Source organism: Salmo salar, chromosome ssa01, assembly GCF_905237065.1.
Source record: "Salmo salar chromosome ssa01, Ssal_v3.1, whole genome shotgun sequence".
In the NCBI taxonomy this organism is placed as follows: Eukaryota; Metazoa; Chordata; class Actinopteri; order Salmoniformes; family Salmonidae; genus Salmo; species Salmo salar.
Window position 1 is genome coordinate 131501358 of NC_059442.1, and position 18772 is coordinate 131520129.

At 41.0% G+C, this 18772-nt stretch overlaps 2 protein-coding genes across 2 annotated transcripts; one reads left to right on the forward strand and one right to left on the reverse strand.

Annotated features, from left to right (window-relative positions):
- Nucleotides 1-5552: 5552 nt before the first annotated feature.
- Nucleotides 5553-12813, reverse strand: btc (betacellulin, epidermal growth factor family member). The gene is made up of 6 exons (XM_014129342.2): nt 12512-12813; nt 11539-11643; nt 9032-9158; nt 8300-8446; nt 7642-7793; nt 5553-6887 (listed from the first exon to the last, which is right to left on the reverse strand). The coding sequence occupies exons 1-5, from the start codon at nt 12549-12551 to the stop codon at nt 7646-7648; spliced, it is 567 nt and encodes a 188-aa protein (XP_013984817.1). The 5' UTR covers nt 12552-12813; the 3' UTR covers nt 5553-6887; nt 7642-7645.
- Nucleotides 12814-14593: 1780 nt separating this feature from the next.
- Nucleotides 14594-18739, forward strand: LOC106563297 (myosin light chain 5). The gene is made up of 4 exons (XM_045700327.1): nt 14594-14623; nt 15055-15130; nt 16151-16320; nt 18560-18739. Exons 1-4 carry the CDS (start codon nt 14594-14596, stop codon nt 18737-18739), a joined length of 456 nt encoding a protein of 151 aa, XP_045556283.1.
- Nucleotides 18740-18772: the final 33 nt, after the last annotated feature.

Genomic DNA, 18772 nt, shown 5'->3' on the forward strand with positions numbered 1-18772 from the left:
GTACAGTCATTGCTCATGAGTCCTGATTAAAAGAGTGTCCTAATGGAGTGTGTGTAATAGTCTCACAAGGTTGTGCAAATGGAGTGTCACAAGGTAGTGTAGTGCAAGTCATTAAAATGGAACAGGCCTCTCCCGGGATGCATCTTTAAAAGGACATAAAACACAGTAAAGACAACACAATCCCATTTCAAAGCAATGTGGCACTCCTGGGACATGCATTTGCGTGCACAAAGTGCATTCATTAATCCAAAGCTGAGACAAGGACGGAGGAGCAGGGAGAACTGGTAATGACATGAGTCTTGGAACAGGTAAACACCACCAACCATATGCCAGTTATTTAACTCACCATTACACCGTCACAACAGTCATTGAAAACAACAGAGGAAATTATTATACATATTAGCTACATTTGTAACCACATTGTTTGATGGGGATTGCTCATCATTTTGTATGTAATCGAGTGGAGTTCCGCCAGCCTCAGGTTTAATCCCCAGCCAGCTGGACGTAAAACCACTGGATGATAAGGCAGCAGTAGCAAATTATGCCGTTCCATCTAAGAGACGGTGCCAGGTGATCACAGGAAAGGGACATCCTGAGCTCCATCTGCCAGACATGGAGTACCACATCTTCTGTGACAGATGCAGCCCGTTGAAGTTGCTGTATACAGATGGAAGGTGCACTGGACTGGAGACTTATAAATGGAGAGGAATTACGCACATCCAGGCATTACATGACACAGTCATGCAATGAGAAGAAATGTTTGAGTTTATTTTATTTTTACAGGTACTGTGCACATTAATCAACGTTTCAGTAAAAGTGCCGGTTTTAGCCAGCCGGCTAATTTTCAACCGCAGTCCATGGGTCTGCTTACTATTTGCTGCTACTGACTAACAAGACTCATAAATAATACATCTCTAGTCTATATAATGGTATAGAGCATGGGGTATTCAGCTCCTACCCTACGAGGTCTGAAGCCTGCTGGTTTTCTGTTCTACCTGATTGGCCCGTGTAGCTCAGCTGGTAGAGCATAGCCAGGCTTGTGGTTTCAATTCCCATGGGGTACCAGTACAATATAAGTATTAAAATGTATGCACTCACTACTGTAAGTCACTCTGGATAAGAACATCTGCTTAATGACTAAAATGTAAATGTTAAATCATTAATTGCACCCACCTGGTGTTCCAGATCTATATCAGTCCCTGATTAGAGGGGAACAATGAAAAACGCAATGTAACTGGCTTTGAGGTCCAGAGTTGAGTTTAAGGAGTATAGTGTGTATAGCACAGTTGGCTTCTGAGGGGGGGAAAGCTTAAAGTCATGAATGGAATGGTATAAAACACATGGTTTCCATGAGTTTGATACCATTCCATTAATTCCGTTCCAGCCATTTCTATGAGCCCATCCTCCCAGATTAACCTCTACGGGATTGGTGTCCCTAAACCGGAACAGTAGTTGCTAACATGCGCTATTGTGACTAGAATGACGTTGCATACAACAGCCAACTTTCCGGGACATAGACATGTATTATATGGGCAGAAAGCTTAAATATTCTTGTCAATCTAATTACAGTGTCCAATTAACAGTAGCTATTACAGTGAAAAAATACTATTGTTTGTGGAGAGTGCACAAGAACAAAAAACTTTGATCACAGCTAATGGTTTGATACATTCACCTCTGAAGGTAAATAATGTACATGCATTCAGTAATCTTGCTCTGATTTGTCATCCTGAGGGTCCCAGAGATAAAATGTAGCATAGTTTTGTTTGATAAAATCATTTTTTATGTTCAAATGTAGGAACTGGGGTCTACAGTTTGACCCCACTGCTGTCTCCACACCCGCCCCGCCTGACCATCTAGATGTGTGAAAGTTAGTGTATAAGCTAATGATCCATCATGTATGACATTCCTGGGAGTGTGTAAACTTAAATGTTTTATTATCATAGCATTTTTTAATGTTCTCTATAGTTATAGACTTGAAAATGTACCAGTTGACCAATTCAGCACATTTGGGCAAACTCCTGGCAGACTTGATACAAAATATTGTGCAGTAATGTAATTCTTCACTGGATCAGTCTGAAACGTTGCACACACACTGCCGCAATCTGGTGGCCAACATCTAAATTACATCTAGACTCCTATCTGAAAGTATGGCCTTTCTCTTGCATTTCAAAGATGAAGGAACAAAAAACAATGTGAATTTGTTTTGTTTGCATTATCTTTGACCAGATCTAATGTGTTATATTCTACTACATTCATTTCACATTTCCACAAATTTCAAAGTGTTGCCTTTCAAATGGTATCAAAAATATACATATCCTTGCTTCAGGTCCTGAGCTACAGGCAGTTAGATTTGGGTATGTCATTTTAAGCAACAATTCTTTTTAAAAAAGGTACGACCTCCTTTCAGTATACAGTCATTAAACAATACTGCATGCACATTAATTACATGAATGAAGATAAGGCGCACCGAGAACACTGATATCCGTTTCTCTGCAGATGTCTTCAAAACCTTGTAATGCAGTGACATGTTAGTACACTAGATGGCAATATGTAGTATTGGAAATGTAAAAGAGTTACAAAATTGTGAATATACAGTTGAAGTCTTAGGTTTACATACACCTTAGCCAAATACATTTAAAATCAGTTTTTCACAATTCCTGACATTTAATCCTAGTAGAAATTCCTTGTTTTAGGTCAATTAGGATTACCACTTTATTTTAAGAATGTGAAATGTCGGAATAATAGTAGAGAGTTATTTATTTCAGCTTTTATTTCTTTCATCACGTTCACAGTGGGTCAGAAGTTTACATACACTCAATTAGTATTTGGTAGCATTGCCTTTAAATTGTTTAACTTGGGTCAAACGTTTGAGGTAGCCTTCCACAAGCTTCCCACAATAAGTTGGGTGAATTTTGGCCCATTCCTCCTGACAAAGCTGGTGTAATTAAGTCAGGTTTGTACGCCTCCTTGCTCGCACACGCTTTTTCAGTTCTTCCCATACATTTTCTATACGTTTGAGGTCAGGACTTTGGGATGGCCACTCTAATACCTTGACTTTGTTGTCCTTAACTATTTTGCCACAACTTTGGAAGTATGCTTGGGGTCATTGTCCATTTGGAAGACCCATTTGCGACCAAGCTTTAACTTCCTGACTGATGTCTTGAGATGTTGCTTCAATATATCCACATAATTTTCCTCCCTCATGATGCTGATCTATTTTGTGAAGTGCATCAGTCCCTCCTGCAGCAAAGCACCCCCACAACATGATGCTTCCACCCCCGTGCTTCACGGTTGGGATGGTGTTCTTCGGCTTGCAGGCCTCACCCTTTTTCCTCCAAATATAACGATGGTCATTATGGCCAAACAGTTCTATTTCTGTTTCATCAGACCAGAGGACATTTCTCCAAAAAGTACAATCTTTGTCACCATGTGCAGTTGCAAACCGTAGTCTAGCTTTTTTATGCCGGTTTTGGAGCAGTGGCTTCTTCCTTGCTGAGCGGCCTTTCAGGTTATGTCGATATAGGACTCGTTTTACAGGAGATATAGATACCTTTGTACCTGTTTCCTCCAGCATCTTCACAAGGTCCTTTGCTGTTGTTCTGGGATTGATTTGCACTTTTCGCACCAAAGTACGTTCATCTCTAGGAGACAAAACGCGTCTCCTTCCTGAGCGGTATGACGGCTGCGTGGTCCCATGGTATTTATACTTGCGTACTATTGTTTGTACAGATGAACGTGGTACCTTCAGGCGTTTGGAAATTGCTCCTAAGGATGAACCAGACTTGTGGAGGTCTTACATTTATTTTATGAGGTCTTGGCTGATTTCTTTTGATTTTCCCATAATGTCAAGCAAAGAGGCACTGAGTTTGAAGGTAGGCCTTGAAATACATCCACAGGTACACCTCCAATTTGCTCAAATGATGTCAATTAGCCTATCAGAAGCTTCTAAAGCCATGACATCGTTTTCTGGAATTGTCCAAGCTGTTTAAAGGCACATTCAACTTAGTGAAAGGAAAATTCTGACCCACTGGAATTGTGATATAGTAAATTATAAGTGAAATAATCTGTCTGTAAACAATTGTTGGAAAAATTACTTGAGTCATGCACAAAGTAGATGTCCTAACCGACTTGCCAAAACTATAGTTTGTTAACAAGACATTTATGGAGTGGTTGAAAAACAAGTTTTAATGATTCCAACCTAAGTGTATGTAAACTTCCGACTTCAAATGTAGATGGAGTAGTGTAAGATGAAAGATGGTATCTTATGGCATATACTGTATGTAACCACTTCCCAATGAGTTAGTGGTGTAACAGACAGGCAGAGGAAGAGACAATTACACCTCTGGACTATCATACTAAGACCACTTAATAGAAATGTGAATACCATAAACCCAAAAAAATTCTAACACTGGTCAGTGGTCACAGTGGCCATACAGGGTAAATGGAGATATTTAGTTTTGACGTTTACTTACCTGGCCACTGACTAAGATCAGTAAATGGTGGATGATGTGATATAATTTATTAGTCAAGTTTCTTATCTGCTTCTTCCAGAGACACACCCATTATTGTATAGAAAGCGTCCCACATTTCACAGCTGCCATTTCCCAGAACCCTTTGAACAATGCCGCATTGTCAGGCGATAAAGTTCACCATGTGCTCGTAAACATCCAAACCAGGAGAGAGGTTGTTAATCCATTAAAGAAGAGTACTGCAGGCTACTTAAGGCTTCTACGTTTCTATTATTCTGTCAGGTGTATGGTCTGTATTGTTTGAAACTTTGTTGTGTTTACAAATAACAAATGTAATCTGTGATAACAAAATGAATAAATGGGAGTTCCATGTCCAAACAAGTGAAACAAATCCTGTACAGTTCAGGTACTGTACTACAGTAAGTCTTAAAACATTCTATTGACTTGTTGGGATTGAACAGTATTACAACGTGGCTCTGCTGTAATCCTGAGAGCCCAGACATGGAGCAGTCCTCAGTCACATGACCCTTCCCATGTGGCTGCTGGATTCCTATCGTTCTGTGATCACATACTTACACTAGGCCAGGGGAAACTATTTATAGACAGGGTGAAACCAGAGGTCTATCCAACAGCATACTTTGTTCTGCTCTGCCTAGTTTTAGTTGGCATGGGAGGGAACTTGCCAACTGGGCCGGCCGAAACTTCAGAGGACTTAGAAACCCTTCCAGACACAGCAGGGTTCTTATCTGATATCTTTATCAGCTGAGTGACAGTAGAAAAGTGGTGAGAACTGGGCCAGTCAGGCAGAGAAAAGACATAGTAGCAGCACAACAGCACCTACACAAAGGAAGGTGCAATCAAGTCGGAGGGATGGTACCGTATTACACTAGGGTGTCGGGACCAGGGTTAAGGAGGAAGAAACTCTACTGAGGCACATAATGGGATATACAGAACTTTAGGTCACAGGCTTGTTGTTCAAAGCTCCTTTGACTATTAAAAAAATCATCATCATTAACTCACACACATTGACTTAGAACGATATTAGTCAAAGTCTCCCAAAATAACATGATAAAATAACATATCTGCACAAATAAATGTTTTAATGAAAATGTTAAACTTTTGCATAGCTGAAGAAGCGAAGGGCTGCATACACGATGTGAAACTCTGGGATGCTGAGAAACCCCAAAATCTTCTTCAACAGTGGACTACTTTACAGCTGCACAAATTAACACACAGGCAGGGTTGTTCTGGTAGCAAGGAGACTACATGTCTCGAAATATAAAGATCAAATGGGCTCACTACAAGTTATCGTTGTAGCCTTCTCACCCAAATTTGGGCACCCTCCAACTTAAGTCAGTAACATCAACCCTGGCCCATAGAAGGAGTCTCTTTACATTGATTACATGTAACAATATACAGTATGTATATACATCAAACAGTTGCTGGAAACTATTAGAGCTTAATAACAATATTAACATCATTATAATAGCATGTGTTGAAGGAATGTCAAATGGACCACAATGTACAGTGTGTTACATAAGGTGACATCAGGGTCGGCAGGTAGCCTAGCAGTTAAGAGCGTTAGGCCAGTAACCAAAAGGCCACTGGTTCAAATCCCCGAGCCAACTAGGTGAAAAATCTGCAGATATGCTCTTGAGCAAGGCACTTAACCCTAATTGCTCCAGGGTTTCTGTCAATAATGGTGGATCCCTGGCTGTGACCCCACTCTCAGTTGGAGTGGGATATGCAAAATAAAAGTCCAATACACATGTGTATAATACACACTATACATGTGTAAAATAGAGCAAATGTAAGCACCCACCTATTTATTATATTGATAATTTACCTACATTAGACATAGTATAATCTGTCCCACATACATGGCATGAGTCATCATTATAACACGCCACATCTGCGAGTAAGCATACCTGGGCTTTCAGCTTGAATACATGTTAATCATTAAATCTATGCCCAAATAAGAGGTGGTTACAGTCCATAAAAAGGCCTACTCCTTCAGAGCTCAGTGTCCATGATACATAAACTAAAAAAAGGTTTAACTCTAACTTATTGTGATTTGATGACCATGCACATTTTGTTTGCATAAATGAGTCTATAAGGGCAACTTCATCACATTATCACATTTACAGAACGCACAGGGAGATACTGGTTTAGTTGATCCATCTCTGTGGATTCATGGTGACCATAACAGTCTCTCTTGTATTGTACTATATTTCTGCACAGAACAGAGTCCATACTGTCCATATTGTAGACTATGGTCGGCAGTGAAAAGCAGCTGGAGAGTACAGGCTTGTATATCTCCTCAGTGACGTTAAAGCACCCTCTCTTTCCAACATTCACTCATAACCAAGGCCATCATCCCGTCCGGCAGGAGATTACCATTTATAGACCCCGTCGTCGCTGGAAGATAAAAGCGACAGTTGTTACTATAGAAGTGAAATTTGTTTTTGCCACACAATTACAGAGCAGCGTTTGTATAAGCACTGAATAAGCAGTTAAAAGAGAGATGGATAGCATGTTTAAAATGACCCCAGATTCCTTGTCAGACCCAGCCTCTGAACACCACTTTAACAGCTCCACATCCATCATTATGCCCGAGGCTTGTTAGGTCCATGTGTGTTCATATTACCTTTTGTAGGGGCAGGCAGCCAGGCAGGCATAGTGAGGAACCAGCTGCACGTCTGCTTTGATCTGACTGTTACAGCCAAATTCAGATACTAAGTCACCCTGCAACCGGCCTGGCCCACACAGAAAATGGGCTATATAGGGTGTGGAAACATTGTGTAATGCTCTCCCTCTCTGTCTAACGCTCTCTCTCTCTCTGTCTGTGTAATATGTATCAATGTGTTCAAGGATGGGCTTAGACAGTGCCAAGCACCAGGCTTTATTCCCATTCAGGGCCTCCCTTCAGATGTGAGCTGAATTAGAATGTGATGCTTGGCTTGATCCAACTGGGGAATATCACCTTCCAACAGCAACAAGAGGGGTCTAGTCAGTTTTTGAATTGTCTTTTACAATACCACTGGAATCAGAACAGCCGGAGACGCTGTGTGTCTTGGCACAACAAGAGAACAAACTAAGGATAATAAAGGGGCATCAAAGGTGAGAAGAAACGTCCAAGGTGTCTTGGACACTCAAGACATGCAGTACATACCGCATCATATTGCATTGATGTCTGAGGTTTCTACTGAATCTGATGAAGCTCCATGTGTTCCATTTGTGTTCATCATGATCATATTGAGCTTCTCTGTTCCATTCCTCGTCTCCTCTTTCCTTCTCCTCTTCCGCCTGCAAAGTTTATGTCGACTGAGACAGAAAAAGGAATATTAGAAAGTAACCCATTCCAATTTGTGATGACATCATTTACTAGTTATGTTCTTTGAGAATGGTTTCATCAGTCTTGTCTGACATGAGCTATTCACCAAAACATTCTCGCAGTATCACAGAGTTTAGTTATGTAAGGTATTTTTTTTTAGCACACAAGACTCTTTTGTTAAACTGATACAACACGTGGCACTCTGTCTCTCTTTTGGGTAAAAATGAGAGGGGAGAGCAGGGCAGATACATACAGCTTGATGAAAACCAAAGGTAACATGGCCACAAGCGTTTCATTAAAACTTGGCCATTCATGGGATACACAGAGATTCCTTACGTCCCATCCCAGGGCTAGTATGACAGGCTGTGAGGTGATGAAGGTGTATGTCCACCTTTCCCGCTCTCTCACGCACGCACACATACTCCCACGGACAGGAAGGTTGTAACATAAAGTAAATCTGGCTGTTTGCTACTTAAAGAATGTGTGTTTTACTCACTGTGCACAGATGCAGATGAATATGATGAGCAGTATGAGGAAGACCAACGCTGCTATCACACAGGCTATGATGATCTGCCTCTGGTCTCCTATACGCCAGGCCAAATCAACATACTCACACCTGGACCCAATGTACCCTTTTTCACATCTGAGACAGAGCAAACACACAATTCCCCTGCTGTGATTAAAATGTGCTCAACAAGTTTGTTTATTGTTCCTATTTCTTGTCGCCCGAAAGAAAAACAAAGAAATAACTTGAAGCACCTGGGCTATGAGAAAACAAGCAGATGCTGGTCTGTCAGATCAGCTATTCTAGCTGTCCCAAATGAACTGGTCTCGCTGACTGTGATTCTGAGATGCTTGACGAAATGCAGTCAGACCATATGAAACCAGTCATATATCTGCCTTGTTGTTTTAGTTTAAGTGCATGTGTTCTGTGCAGGGTCACAGTAAACAAGGTCAGTACATTCAGTAGGGTCAACGAGGGATTTCAGTGTTACTTGTCAGACATGAAAGTAAAAACAAAACATCGTTATCATGAACATGAACTTCATACTTGTAATAATAATGGGCAATAATTCTGCTACAGTTATCAAAATATATACAAATGAAACATGTTTTCACTGCAGTGAATGTTGAGTACGCAGCATGTTCTTGGCTTGAGACCGTCTGCCTTGGACATGTACAGATAAATGATTGGGGCCCACAGTAAGGGTCGGGTGAGTTGATTTACCTGCATGAAGGAGTGTCATGTTCCTTCACAAAGCGGCACGACCCATGGATACAGTAATTCCTGAACTCCTTTGGACATTTGGTGAAATGGCCGCTCCATTTGGCTTGAGTTGCAGTTTCTATTGAGTCTATGGCAAGCGCAAAGAGACAAATACAGGGGAAAGGGGGATTATAAAGTAACTATTTTGATATATAATATCCTTCTTACAAAAAGATTGCATTGAGAAGGTGATGTAGAATAAGATATACGTTTGAAGTGAGAGCCCCCTTTCAAACTTGTCATGAGGCTCCTGTCTTCCCTTAGTAACCTGACTCAGGGGGGCCAGTATGACCTGTCATATAAATAGGCTTCTGGCATCATGATCTGAGGAAGGACTAGAAACTGAACTGACCACTGGGGCAAGACTGGTGTAATTGAGGATAATAATGTGTCAATTACAGATTTATAACTAATGAAATTCTGTCAAAGTAAAAAGCAACTGATATCCTCCTCAGCCTAATTTGATAGTTGTGTAGAAATACACACACAGAACATTCTGACCACTGTAGTAAAGAGAATGGAAGCCTTCTTTCACTATTTTATTCTCCTCTATTCCCTTCCAGTGAGTCATTGGTTGGGTAAAAGAATAATGAGGCTTAGTTAACATCACAGAGAGGGAGAAAGCCCTAATTGTAGTGTGAAACATGAGAGCATGCCTTTAAAATGACCTAAATATTGAATAAGTGGGGATCTGGTTACAAAGGAACAGCAGGTGTAAATTGATCTAGGTATTTAACTGAGTAGCTGTATTTGCAGCCAGTCATCACGCCATCTTTCCCAGGAATAAGTAAGTAGCTGGGAAATGCTGCTGTTGTTTGATCAACTGATTTCCCGAGTGGCGCAGCGGTCTAAGGCATTGTATCTCAGTGCTAGAGGTTTCACTACAGACCCTGGTTCGATTCCAGGCTGTATCACAACCGGCTGTGATTGGGAGTCCCATAGGGCGGCGCACAATTGGCCCAGTGTCGTCCGGGTTAGGGTTTGGCCGGGGTAGACTGTCATTGTAAACAATATTTTTTTCTTGACTGACTTGCCTAGTTAAATAAAGGTTAAATACAAAACATTTAACAAATGTAAACTGAACATAAGAAGAATAGTACATTGCAGAGAGGTAATCAGGAAGTACCCCCACCTCCCCCTAATAAAATAAACTTCACTGCGTCACTCCATGTGGGTAAATACAATAGTACGATCAGTAGTTGATTAGACCTCTTAGTTGTGAGGATTATCATCAAACAGCAATTGACAAATCCTGAATAGTGGAGGTGTCACGCCCTGACCAGTAAAAGGGTTATTTGTTATTATAGTTTGGTCAGGACGTGGCAGGGAGTATTTGTTTTATATGGTTTTGAGTGTGTGTTTATGTAGAGGGGCGTTTGATTTATGTATTCCGGGGTTTTTGGTCATTGTTCTATGTTTGTATATTTCTATGTCTATTCTAGGGTGTTTAGATCTAGGTTTAGGTGATTGGAGCCTTCAACTGGAGGCAGCTGGTTATCGTTGCCTCTGATTGAAGGTCCTATATTTAGGAGTATGTTTGTTATGGGTATTGTGGGAGGTTGTTCTTTGCACTGCTGTATTTAGCCTGCAAGACTTAGTTCGTTTCTTGTTTTGTTTATTTAGTGTTCACAAATAAGGTTAAGATGAGCACTCAAACCGCTGCGCCTTGGTCCACTTACTACGATGAACGTGACAGGAGGCCCTAACTGAGGCTGCTTCAATTGACACCTGATTTACATTTACATTTTACATTTTAGTCATTTAGCAGACGCTCTTATCCAGAGCGACTTACATTTCATTTCATACATTTTTTTTTTTTTTTTTTTCCCCCGTACTGGCCCCCCGTGGGAATCGAACCCACAACCCTGGCGTTGCAAACACCATGCGTTGCAAACACCATGCTCTACCAACTGAGCTACAGGGAAGGCCGACCTGATGTCAGCCTGCCGTCTATTGAGTGCACATCTAATTAGCAGTGAGGAACCGAACCCAGTGCACATACAAAGCTGGTGCTACATTTCACAATACCTCTCACAGGAAAGGTAATGACTGCATGGTCACTGGTGGCAAGAAGGCTTTAATTTGCACTATGGTCTCTGTTGGGGCTGGTACATGACACCTCCTCCTGATACTAAAGGGCTGGGTGGAGAAGCATTTGATATTCCAACTGTTTGAATGACGCACTCCTGGAGTATGTCCTTCAATTTAATGACAGAGCAGGAATACTTAGTATAACAATGTTTTTCAAGGGCACTTAGTCTCTTTACAAACTTACCGTGTATGTAATCACAAACGCATTCATTTTCTAATCCAACAGGTTGCTTCTAAACCTGAGTAATTCAAATACGTTAACACATGTGCATGTCAGATGGTAAGAAACACTTTTATGTACGCCTTCTTCAAACAAACTATTATGGCATGATTATCCCTCCATAAGTTTATGTTTCTCTGGGGGGGAAACAATATACCTGTGAAGTTGTTTGTGTTGCCTTGGTGATGGCGGGACACAGTCTTGCTGGCCGTCTCCTCAGTTGCATTCCATTCAGCCAGAGAGCATTTGCATAGGGCCAAAGCTACAACCAGAAAACAAACAGAGCTGGTCGCACAATGCCCAAACACCAAGTCAAATCCATACAATTAAATTGTTTTTGAATCTGAAAGTTAAGGACAGAGCAAAGATTGTGGAACTTAATGTTTGACAGTAATTTGACAGTAATACCCCCAGCTTGGGTTTCTGGGAATCCCAACACTGTGATAACTTTACTAAAGATAGTCTTACATTCAATCCAACAACACTGTTAGTGTTTCACAAAATCCAGCCATGATACAAATGTGGGTAATGGAATAAAGCTACTGTATCTATGAAGCAAACAGATGTGGTTATTGATAGTCTATGTTATTGGTTTGGATATTGTTGGCATGTGCATTGGGGAACTATATTTGCTAATAGAGGGCTATGGAGGGGTGGATCATTTGTTGATCATCTGTCACACCAGCATGCTAATTGCTGCTGTCAATCACTGTATAGACAGACACATAAGATTATATTTTAGTCATTTAGCAGACGCTAGCAGAGCGACTTACTGTAGTGAGTGCATACATTTTCATATTTTCTTTATACTAGTCCCCCGTGGGAATGCCACCTATAACCCTGGCGTTGCAAAAGCTATGCTCTGTCAACTGAGCTACACGGGACTACATTATATTTACCAAAGTTATAGTTTGAATAAACGAAAACTAGTGAAGTAATATAAGAAATAAAATTGTAATAATAACTGAAAGATAAATAAAGGAAATACAATCTTGAGATTGATGTTGTAAAACAGTACTAAGTCAGTTATTAACCAGATTATAGGCAATTATATTCAGTTACAATGAGTAAATAAAGTTAGTGTGAGGTTGAAGAGTTATTCAACTGGTGCACAGAACGGTGCCTCTTACCTGTGGCTATTCCGACATACAGTTTGTATGCCTTTGCCATGTCCGTCAGCAACGAATATACTTTTCCGGGTGGATAAATGGGTAAACGTAGATTTCGTTTCTTCTATAAAATCCGGTCAAAAAGTTCACTATATCCTCGGTTTAGTAGGATACCCTGCTTCCCGACTCACGTGTGGTGAGTAATGTGGTTCCTTCATGCGTGATCGCGTACGGGTGAATGAACTACACCGGCAAGAGATACTGCGCAGGCTAGAGGTTTGAATGGGTGAAATGGAACCTGAACCTAATAGTGCCACGCCCACCTAATCATGTATGTGCGAGCGCACTCTACCAGTGCAGTTTCATTATGGCATGCAGCTCAAACTGGAGATTGGCTACTGGGCTATTAATTAAGGTGCAATCCGTTTGATGTGCGCATAACCTAATGCAACAAGTTCTTAATATACTGTCATTAAAATATGACAGTGCTTTAGAACATCATTTGAAGATATAATGTACCTTACCCAAGAGAGTTGTCCTGTTAACAAAAATGTAAACAACTGAAGAATATTTCAAGGCACATCCCATGAAATTTGCATATACAAATATAGCACTTGCATATATTTGCATCATGGACATTTTTGGGATTTCTAACTAAAATATACATCGTTTTACCTGCATCAGCACATTTTAGTGACCTCTTCTCTGAACTGTTGGTAAACGGCAGACGGCGCCGGCTAATGAGACTGTGGGCAAGTCTAGAACTGCGGTCAGAGAGTTTGTTTGTGTTTATTGGCGTGCAGGCCTCACTATTCCCCCGGAGGCACAGGCAATGTGAGTCTGCCCAGGTCTACCTATGTGTGCTCGTTCTCACTTTCAGCCCACTCTCTATCGAGGCCTACTCAGTGCACAATGAGCCCTCTACTAAAATGTGAACTCAGGAATAGTTCGTCTATGGACATCAGTGCTGCAATGCCAGGCAATATGCAGTGGAAATAGGTAATCCTATACAGGGGTAAAAGTAATGCATCCAGGGAAGGCACAATTCCAGATGTAGGTGGTTCCTTGATAACGGAAGCCTTGCCAATAACTATCCAAGAGGTTGATCAAAAGTGTCAAAGCACATTACCTGTCATTTGTCCCATTACTCATGATAATGGTATGTTGATAACTAGATCATCTCAAATAGCAGTAGGCAAAAGGATCCGCAGCAGTCACAGAATGTAGTGACTGTCGGCCTCCTGACAGTTTGCCTGCTGTGCAGTAGCAGCCTATTCCCAGATAGTTATAGCACCACAAGGTGGACACATTGTGCTGTTGCTGCGTTTTTTTCATGAAGGTAGTATTTACCCACTATGTTCCCATACGGATGATACTGTACGTGCCATCTCAAATATCTCATCTTCTGAGTTGTACAAAGCAATCATACATTCATTCAGTCTTCATTCTATTAATATGATATAGCGAATGTTCTCAATGTAGGTCCTGCTCATTGACTCGTACAAAATGTACAGTACCATTGGATAATTCGTTTTAAATGATCATTTCACACCCCATATGAAGCACTACAATAAAAAATGAAGGGCGTAGAGCAGCCTTTTCCCCTTGTGGGGCCTGCTACACGGCAGCAGTCATCCCTGAACCCGTTTTGGGGTTTCTGTTTTACAGACAGATGTTGTATTTAAGCTGTCTCCTCTCATCACTTTGGCACATTCACTAGAGTAACAGCATCACTTCTGCAGAGACAAAAATGTTGAGTGTGTAAAGACTGTTGTTTGAGTGGCTTCTGTTATTGCACATTTTAATTGTTTGTGGAAAAGTAAGACAATTGTACATAATTAAAAACAATGACATTTGTATTACAACTTAAAGCATACATAGAAGAAAGGCTGAGTTTATTTTGCGTGTGTGCCCTATTAATACATGGTAATGAACACTTAACAAAACTAAACAAATACCTCTCTTTAGGCCAGCAGCATATAACATATCATGTGGTTTCGTCATAAGTCATGTTATGAGGAAGCACAACAATGTGCCCAACCATAGTGAGTAAGGAAAAATATGGTGTTTGTTCTTTTCATAAAAAATTGTCACAGGTGTGGTATGGTAGAGACCAAGATACAGCGGAAAAATGTACACTCATCTTCTTTTTATTTGGTGAAGAAGGAAAACACATAACGTATACAAAAACACAAACAAACTTGACAGTCTTGTCAGGCAAACAGCTAAACAAGAACAATCTCCCACAAAAACCCATGAAAAACAAACTCCTAATTATAGGACCCTCAATCAGAGGCAACAATAACCAGCTGCCTCCAATTGAAGGTCCAACCCCAATAAACTAAACATAGAACATAGAAATATACTAACATAGAACAATGACTAACAAACCCCGGACTAATAAATCAAATAGCCCTCTACCTAAACACATACACAAAACACACCCTGAACCCCATAAAACAAACACCCACTGCCACGTCCTGACCAAACTACAATAACAAATAACCCCTATACTGGTCAGGACGTGACAAAAATTCTGTAAGCCTTTTCTTTCCCTGGGCTAGGTGTTCACACTTATCGACCAGGACAGAGATGGGTTCATTGACAAAGAAGATCTGAAGGATACCTATAAATCTCTTGGTCAGTATTTCAATGATATACTATTTCAATTGCCAAAAGTATGCGGACACACCTTCTAATTAGTGGGTTTGGATGTTCCAGCCACACCAGTTGCTGACAGATGTATAAAATCGAGCACACAGCCATAGACTAACATTGGCAGTAGAATGGCATGTACTGAAGAGCTCAGTGACTTTCGTCAAATGCCCTGCTAGAGCTGCCCCGGTCAACTGTAAGTGCTGTTATATAGGCCATACAAGCTCACAGAACGGAACCACCGAGTGCTGAAAAATCGTCTGTCCTCAGTTGCAACACTCACTACCAAGTTCCAAACTGCCTCTGGAAGCAATGTCAGCACAAGAACTGTTCATCGGGAGATTCATGAAATGGGTTTCCATGGCCGAACAGCCGCAAACAAGCCTATGATCACCATGCGCAATGCCAAGCATCGGCTGGAGTAGTGTAAAGCTTGCCAACATTGGACTCTCAAGCAGTGGAAACGCGTTCTCTGGAGTGATAAATCAGGCTTCATCATCTGGCAGTCCGACAGACAAATCTGGGTTTGGCAGATGCCAGGAGAAAGCTACCTGCCGCAATGTTAGTGCTAACTGTAAAGTTTGGTGGCGGAGGAATAATGGTCTTGGGCTGTTTTTCATGGTTCGGCCTAGGCCCCTTAGTTCCAGTGAAGGGAAATCTTAACACTACAGCATACGATTACATTCTAGACGACTCTGTGCTTCCAATTTTGTGGCAACAGTTTGGGGAAGGCCCTTTCCTGTTTGAGCATGACAATGCCCCAGTGCACAAAGTGAGGTCCATACAGAAATGGTTTGTCGAGATCAGTGTGGAAGAACTTGACTCAACTGCACAGAGCCCTGACCTCAACCCCATCGAACACCTTTGGGATGAAATGGTACGCTGACTGCAAGCCAGGCCTAATCGCCCAACATCAGTGCCCAACCTCACTAATGCTCACTTACTGTAAAATAGCTAATGGTTGTTTGAATGGTGGTGATGCTTGATATCTCAACTATCCTCCAGGTAAGCTGAATGTGAAAAACTATGAGCTAGAAGACATGCTCAAAGAGGCTAGTAGTCCCATCAACTTCACCATGTTCCTCAACCTGTTTGGAGAGAAGCTGCATGGAACAGATCCAGACGACATAATTCTCAACACCTTCAGAATGTTCGATCCTGACGCTAAGGGTTATGTACACATAATGTAAAGTAGTTAAGTAAAAATACTTTAAAGTACTACTTAAGTCGTTTTTTGGGGTATCTGTACTTTACTATTTATATTTTGGACTACTTTTACTTTACTACATTCCTTAAGAAAATATTTTACTTTTTACTCAATACAGTTTCTTTGACAGCCAAAAGTACTTGTTACATTTTGAATGCTTAGCAGGACAGGAAAATAGTCAAATTCACACACTGATCAACTGAACATCCCTGGTCATCCCTATTGCCTCTGATCTAGCGGACTCACTAAACACACATACTTAATTTGCAAATTATGTTTGAGTGTTGGAGTGTGCCCTTGGCTTTCCGTAAATTTTAAAAACGGTGCTATCTGCTTTGCTTAATATAAGGAACTTGAAATTATTTACACTTTTCATTTTACTTTTGATACTTAAGTATATTTTAGCAATTACAGTTACCTTTGGGCAGCCATTTCTGAGATAATGGATCCGGCACGTCTGGCACCGACAATCATACCATGATCAGAGTCACTTAAGTCACATGTTTGGACCATTCTAACAGTCAACCGAACAGTAACTGACTGCCTTTTTTGGAAAATCAGATGCATTAGCAGCTCAAGTACAGTTGAAGTCGGAAGGTTACATACACCTTAGCCAAATACATTTAAACTCAGTTTTTCACAATTCCTGACATTTAATCCTAGTAAAAAATACCTGTCTTAGGTCAGTTAGGACCACCACTTTATTTTAAGAATGTGAAATGTCAGAATAATAGTAGAGTGATTTATTTCAGCTTTTATTTATTTCATCATGTTCCCTGTGGGTCGGAAGTTCATACACTCAATTAGTATTTGGTAGCATTGCCTTTAAATTGTTTAACTTGCATCAAACGTTTCGGTAGCCTTCCACAAGCTTCCCACAATAAGTTGGGATAATTTTGGCCCATTCCTCCTGACAGAGCGGGTGTAACTGAGTCAGGTTTCAGTTCTGCCCACAAATTTTCTATAGGATGAGGTCAGGGCTTTGATGACCACTCCAATACCTTGACTTTGTTGTCCTTAAGCCATTTTTCACAACTTTGGAAGTATGCTTGGGGTCCTTGTACATTTGGAAGACACATTTGCGACCAAGCTTTAACTTCCTGACTGATGTCTTGAGATGTTGCTTCAATATATCCACATAATTTTCCATCCTCATGATGCCATCTATATTGTGAAGTGCACCAGTCCCTCCTGCAGCAAAGCACTCCCACAATATGATGCTGCCACCCCTGTGCTTCACGGTTGGGATGGTGTTCTTCGGGCTTGCAAGCCTCCCCATTTTTCCTCCAAACATATCGATGATCATTATGACCAAACAGTTCTATTTTTGTTTCATCAGACCAGAGGACATTTCTCCACAAAGTACAGTCTTCGTCCCCATGTGCAGTTGCAAACCATAGTCTGGCTTTTATATGGTGGTTTTGGAGCAGTGGCTTCTTCCTTGCTAAGCGGCCTTTCAGGTTATGTCGATATAGGACTCGTTTTACTGTGGATATAGATACTTTTGTACCTGTTTCCTCCAGCATCTTCACAAGGTCCTTTGCTGTTGTTCTGGGATTGATTTGCACTTTTCGCACCAAAGTACGTTCATCTCTAGGAGACAAAATGCGTCTCCTTCCTGAGCGGTATGATGGCTGCGTGGTCCCATGGTGTTTATACTTGTGTACTATTGTTTGTACAGATGAACGTAGTACCTTCAGGCGTTTGGAAATGTCTCCCAAGGATGTACCAGACTTGTGGAGGTCTACAATTGTTTTCTGAGGTCTTGGCTGATTTCTTTTGATTTTCCCATGATGTCAAGCAAAGAGGCACTGAGTTTGAAGGTAGGCCTTGAAATACATCCACAGGTACAATGCCAATTGACTCAAATGATGTCAATTAGCCGATCAGAAGCTTCTAAAGCCATGACATAATTTTCTGGAATTGTCCAAGCTGTTTAAAGGCACAGTCAACAGTGTATGTAAACTTCTGTCCCACTGGAATTGTGACAGTGAATTATAAGTGAAATAATCTGTCTGTAAACAATTGTTGGGAAAATTACTTGTGTCATGCACAAAGTAGATGTCCTAACTGACTTGCCAAAACTATAGTTTGTTAACAAGAAATTTGTGGAGTGGTTGAAAAACAAGTTTTAACTTCTGACTTCAACTTTATCTAAGAGATGAAAACCCGGATACTGTACTGATATTTGTCTGCAAACCTTTCAGGTTAAACAGATGTTCCAAACGTCTACCTTCGACCCAGCAGGAAACCTGGACTACAAATCCCTGTGTTACATCATCACACACGGAGAGGAACAGGAGGAGTATAGGATCTATGTTAGTGCGGTCAACATCAGACAGGTGCTGATGGTGCGACTGGTTGACCTGTGTTTGAAATGTGAATAACACGCTGCATTGCTGCCTCTCTCTGATTCAACC

Bases quoted from the DNA above. Each gene is read 5' to 3' on its own strand.
- LOC106563297 (XM_045700327.1), top strand. From the start codon at position 14,594: ATGGTAGAGACCAAGATACAGCGGAAAAAT. The intron at 15,131-16,150 runs GTCAGTATTTCA...ACTATCCTCCAG, and splicing joins GGATACCTATAAATCTCTTG to GTAAGCTGAATGTGAAAAAC. The intron at 16,321-18,559 runs GTACACATAATG...CAAACCTTTCAG, and splicing joins ATCCTGACGCTAAGGGTTAT to GTTAAACAGATGTTCCAAAC.
- btc (XM_014129342.2), bottom strand. From the start codon at position 12,551: ATGGCAAAGGCATACAAACTGTATGTCGGAATAGCCACAG. The intron at 9,159-11,538 runs GTATATTGTTTC...CGCTTGCCATAG, and splicing joins CAACACAAACAACTTCACAG to ACTCAATAGAAACTGCAACT. The intron at 7,794-8,299 runs GTGAGTAAAACA...TTTCTGTCTCAG, and splicing joins TTCATCTGCATCTGTGCACA to TCGACATAAACTTTGCAGGC.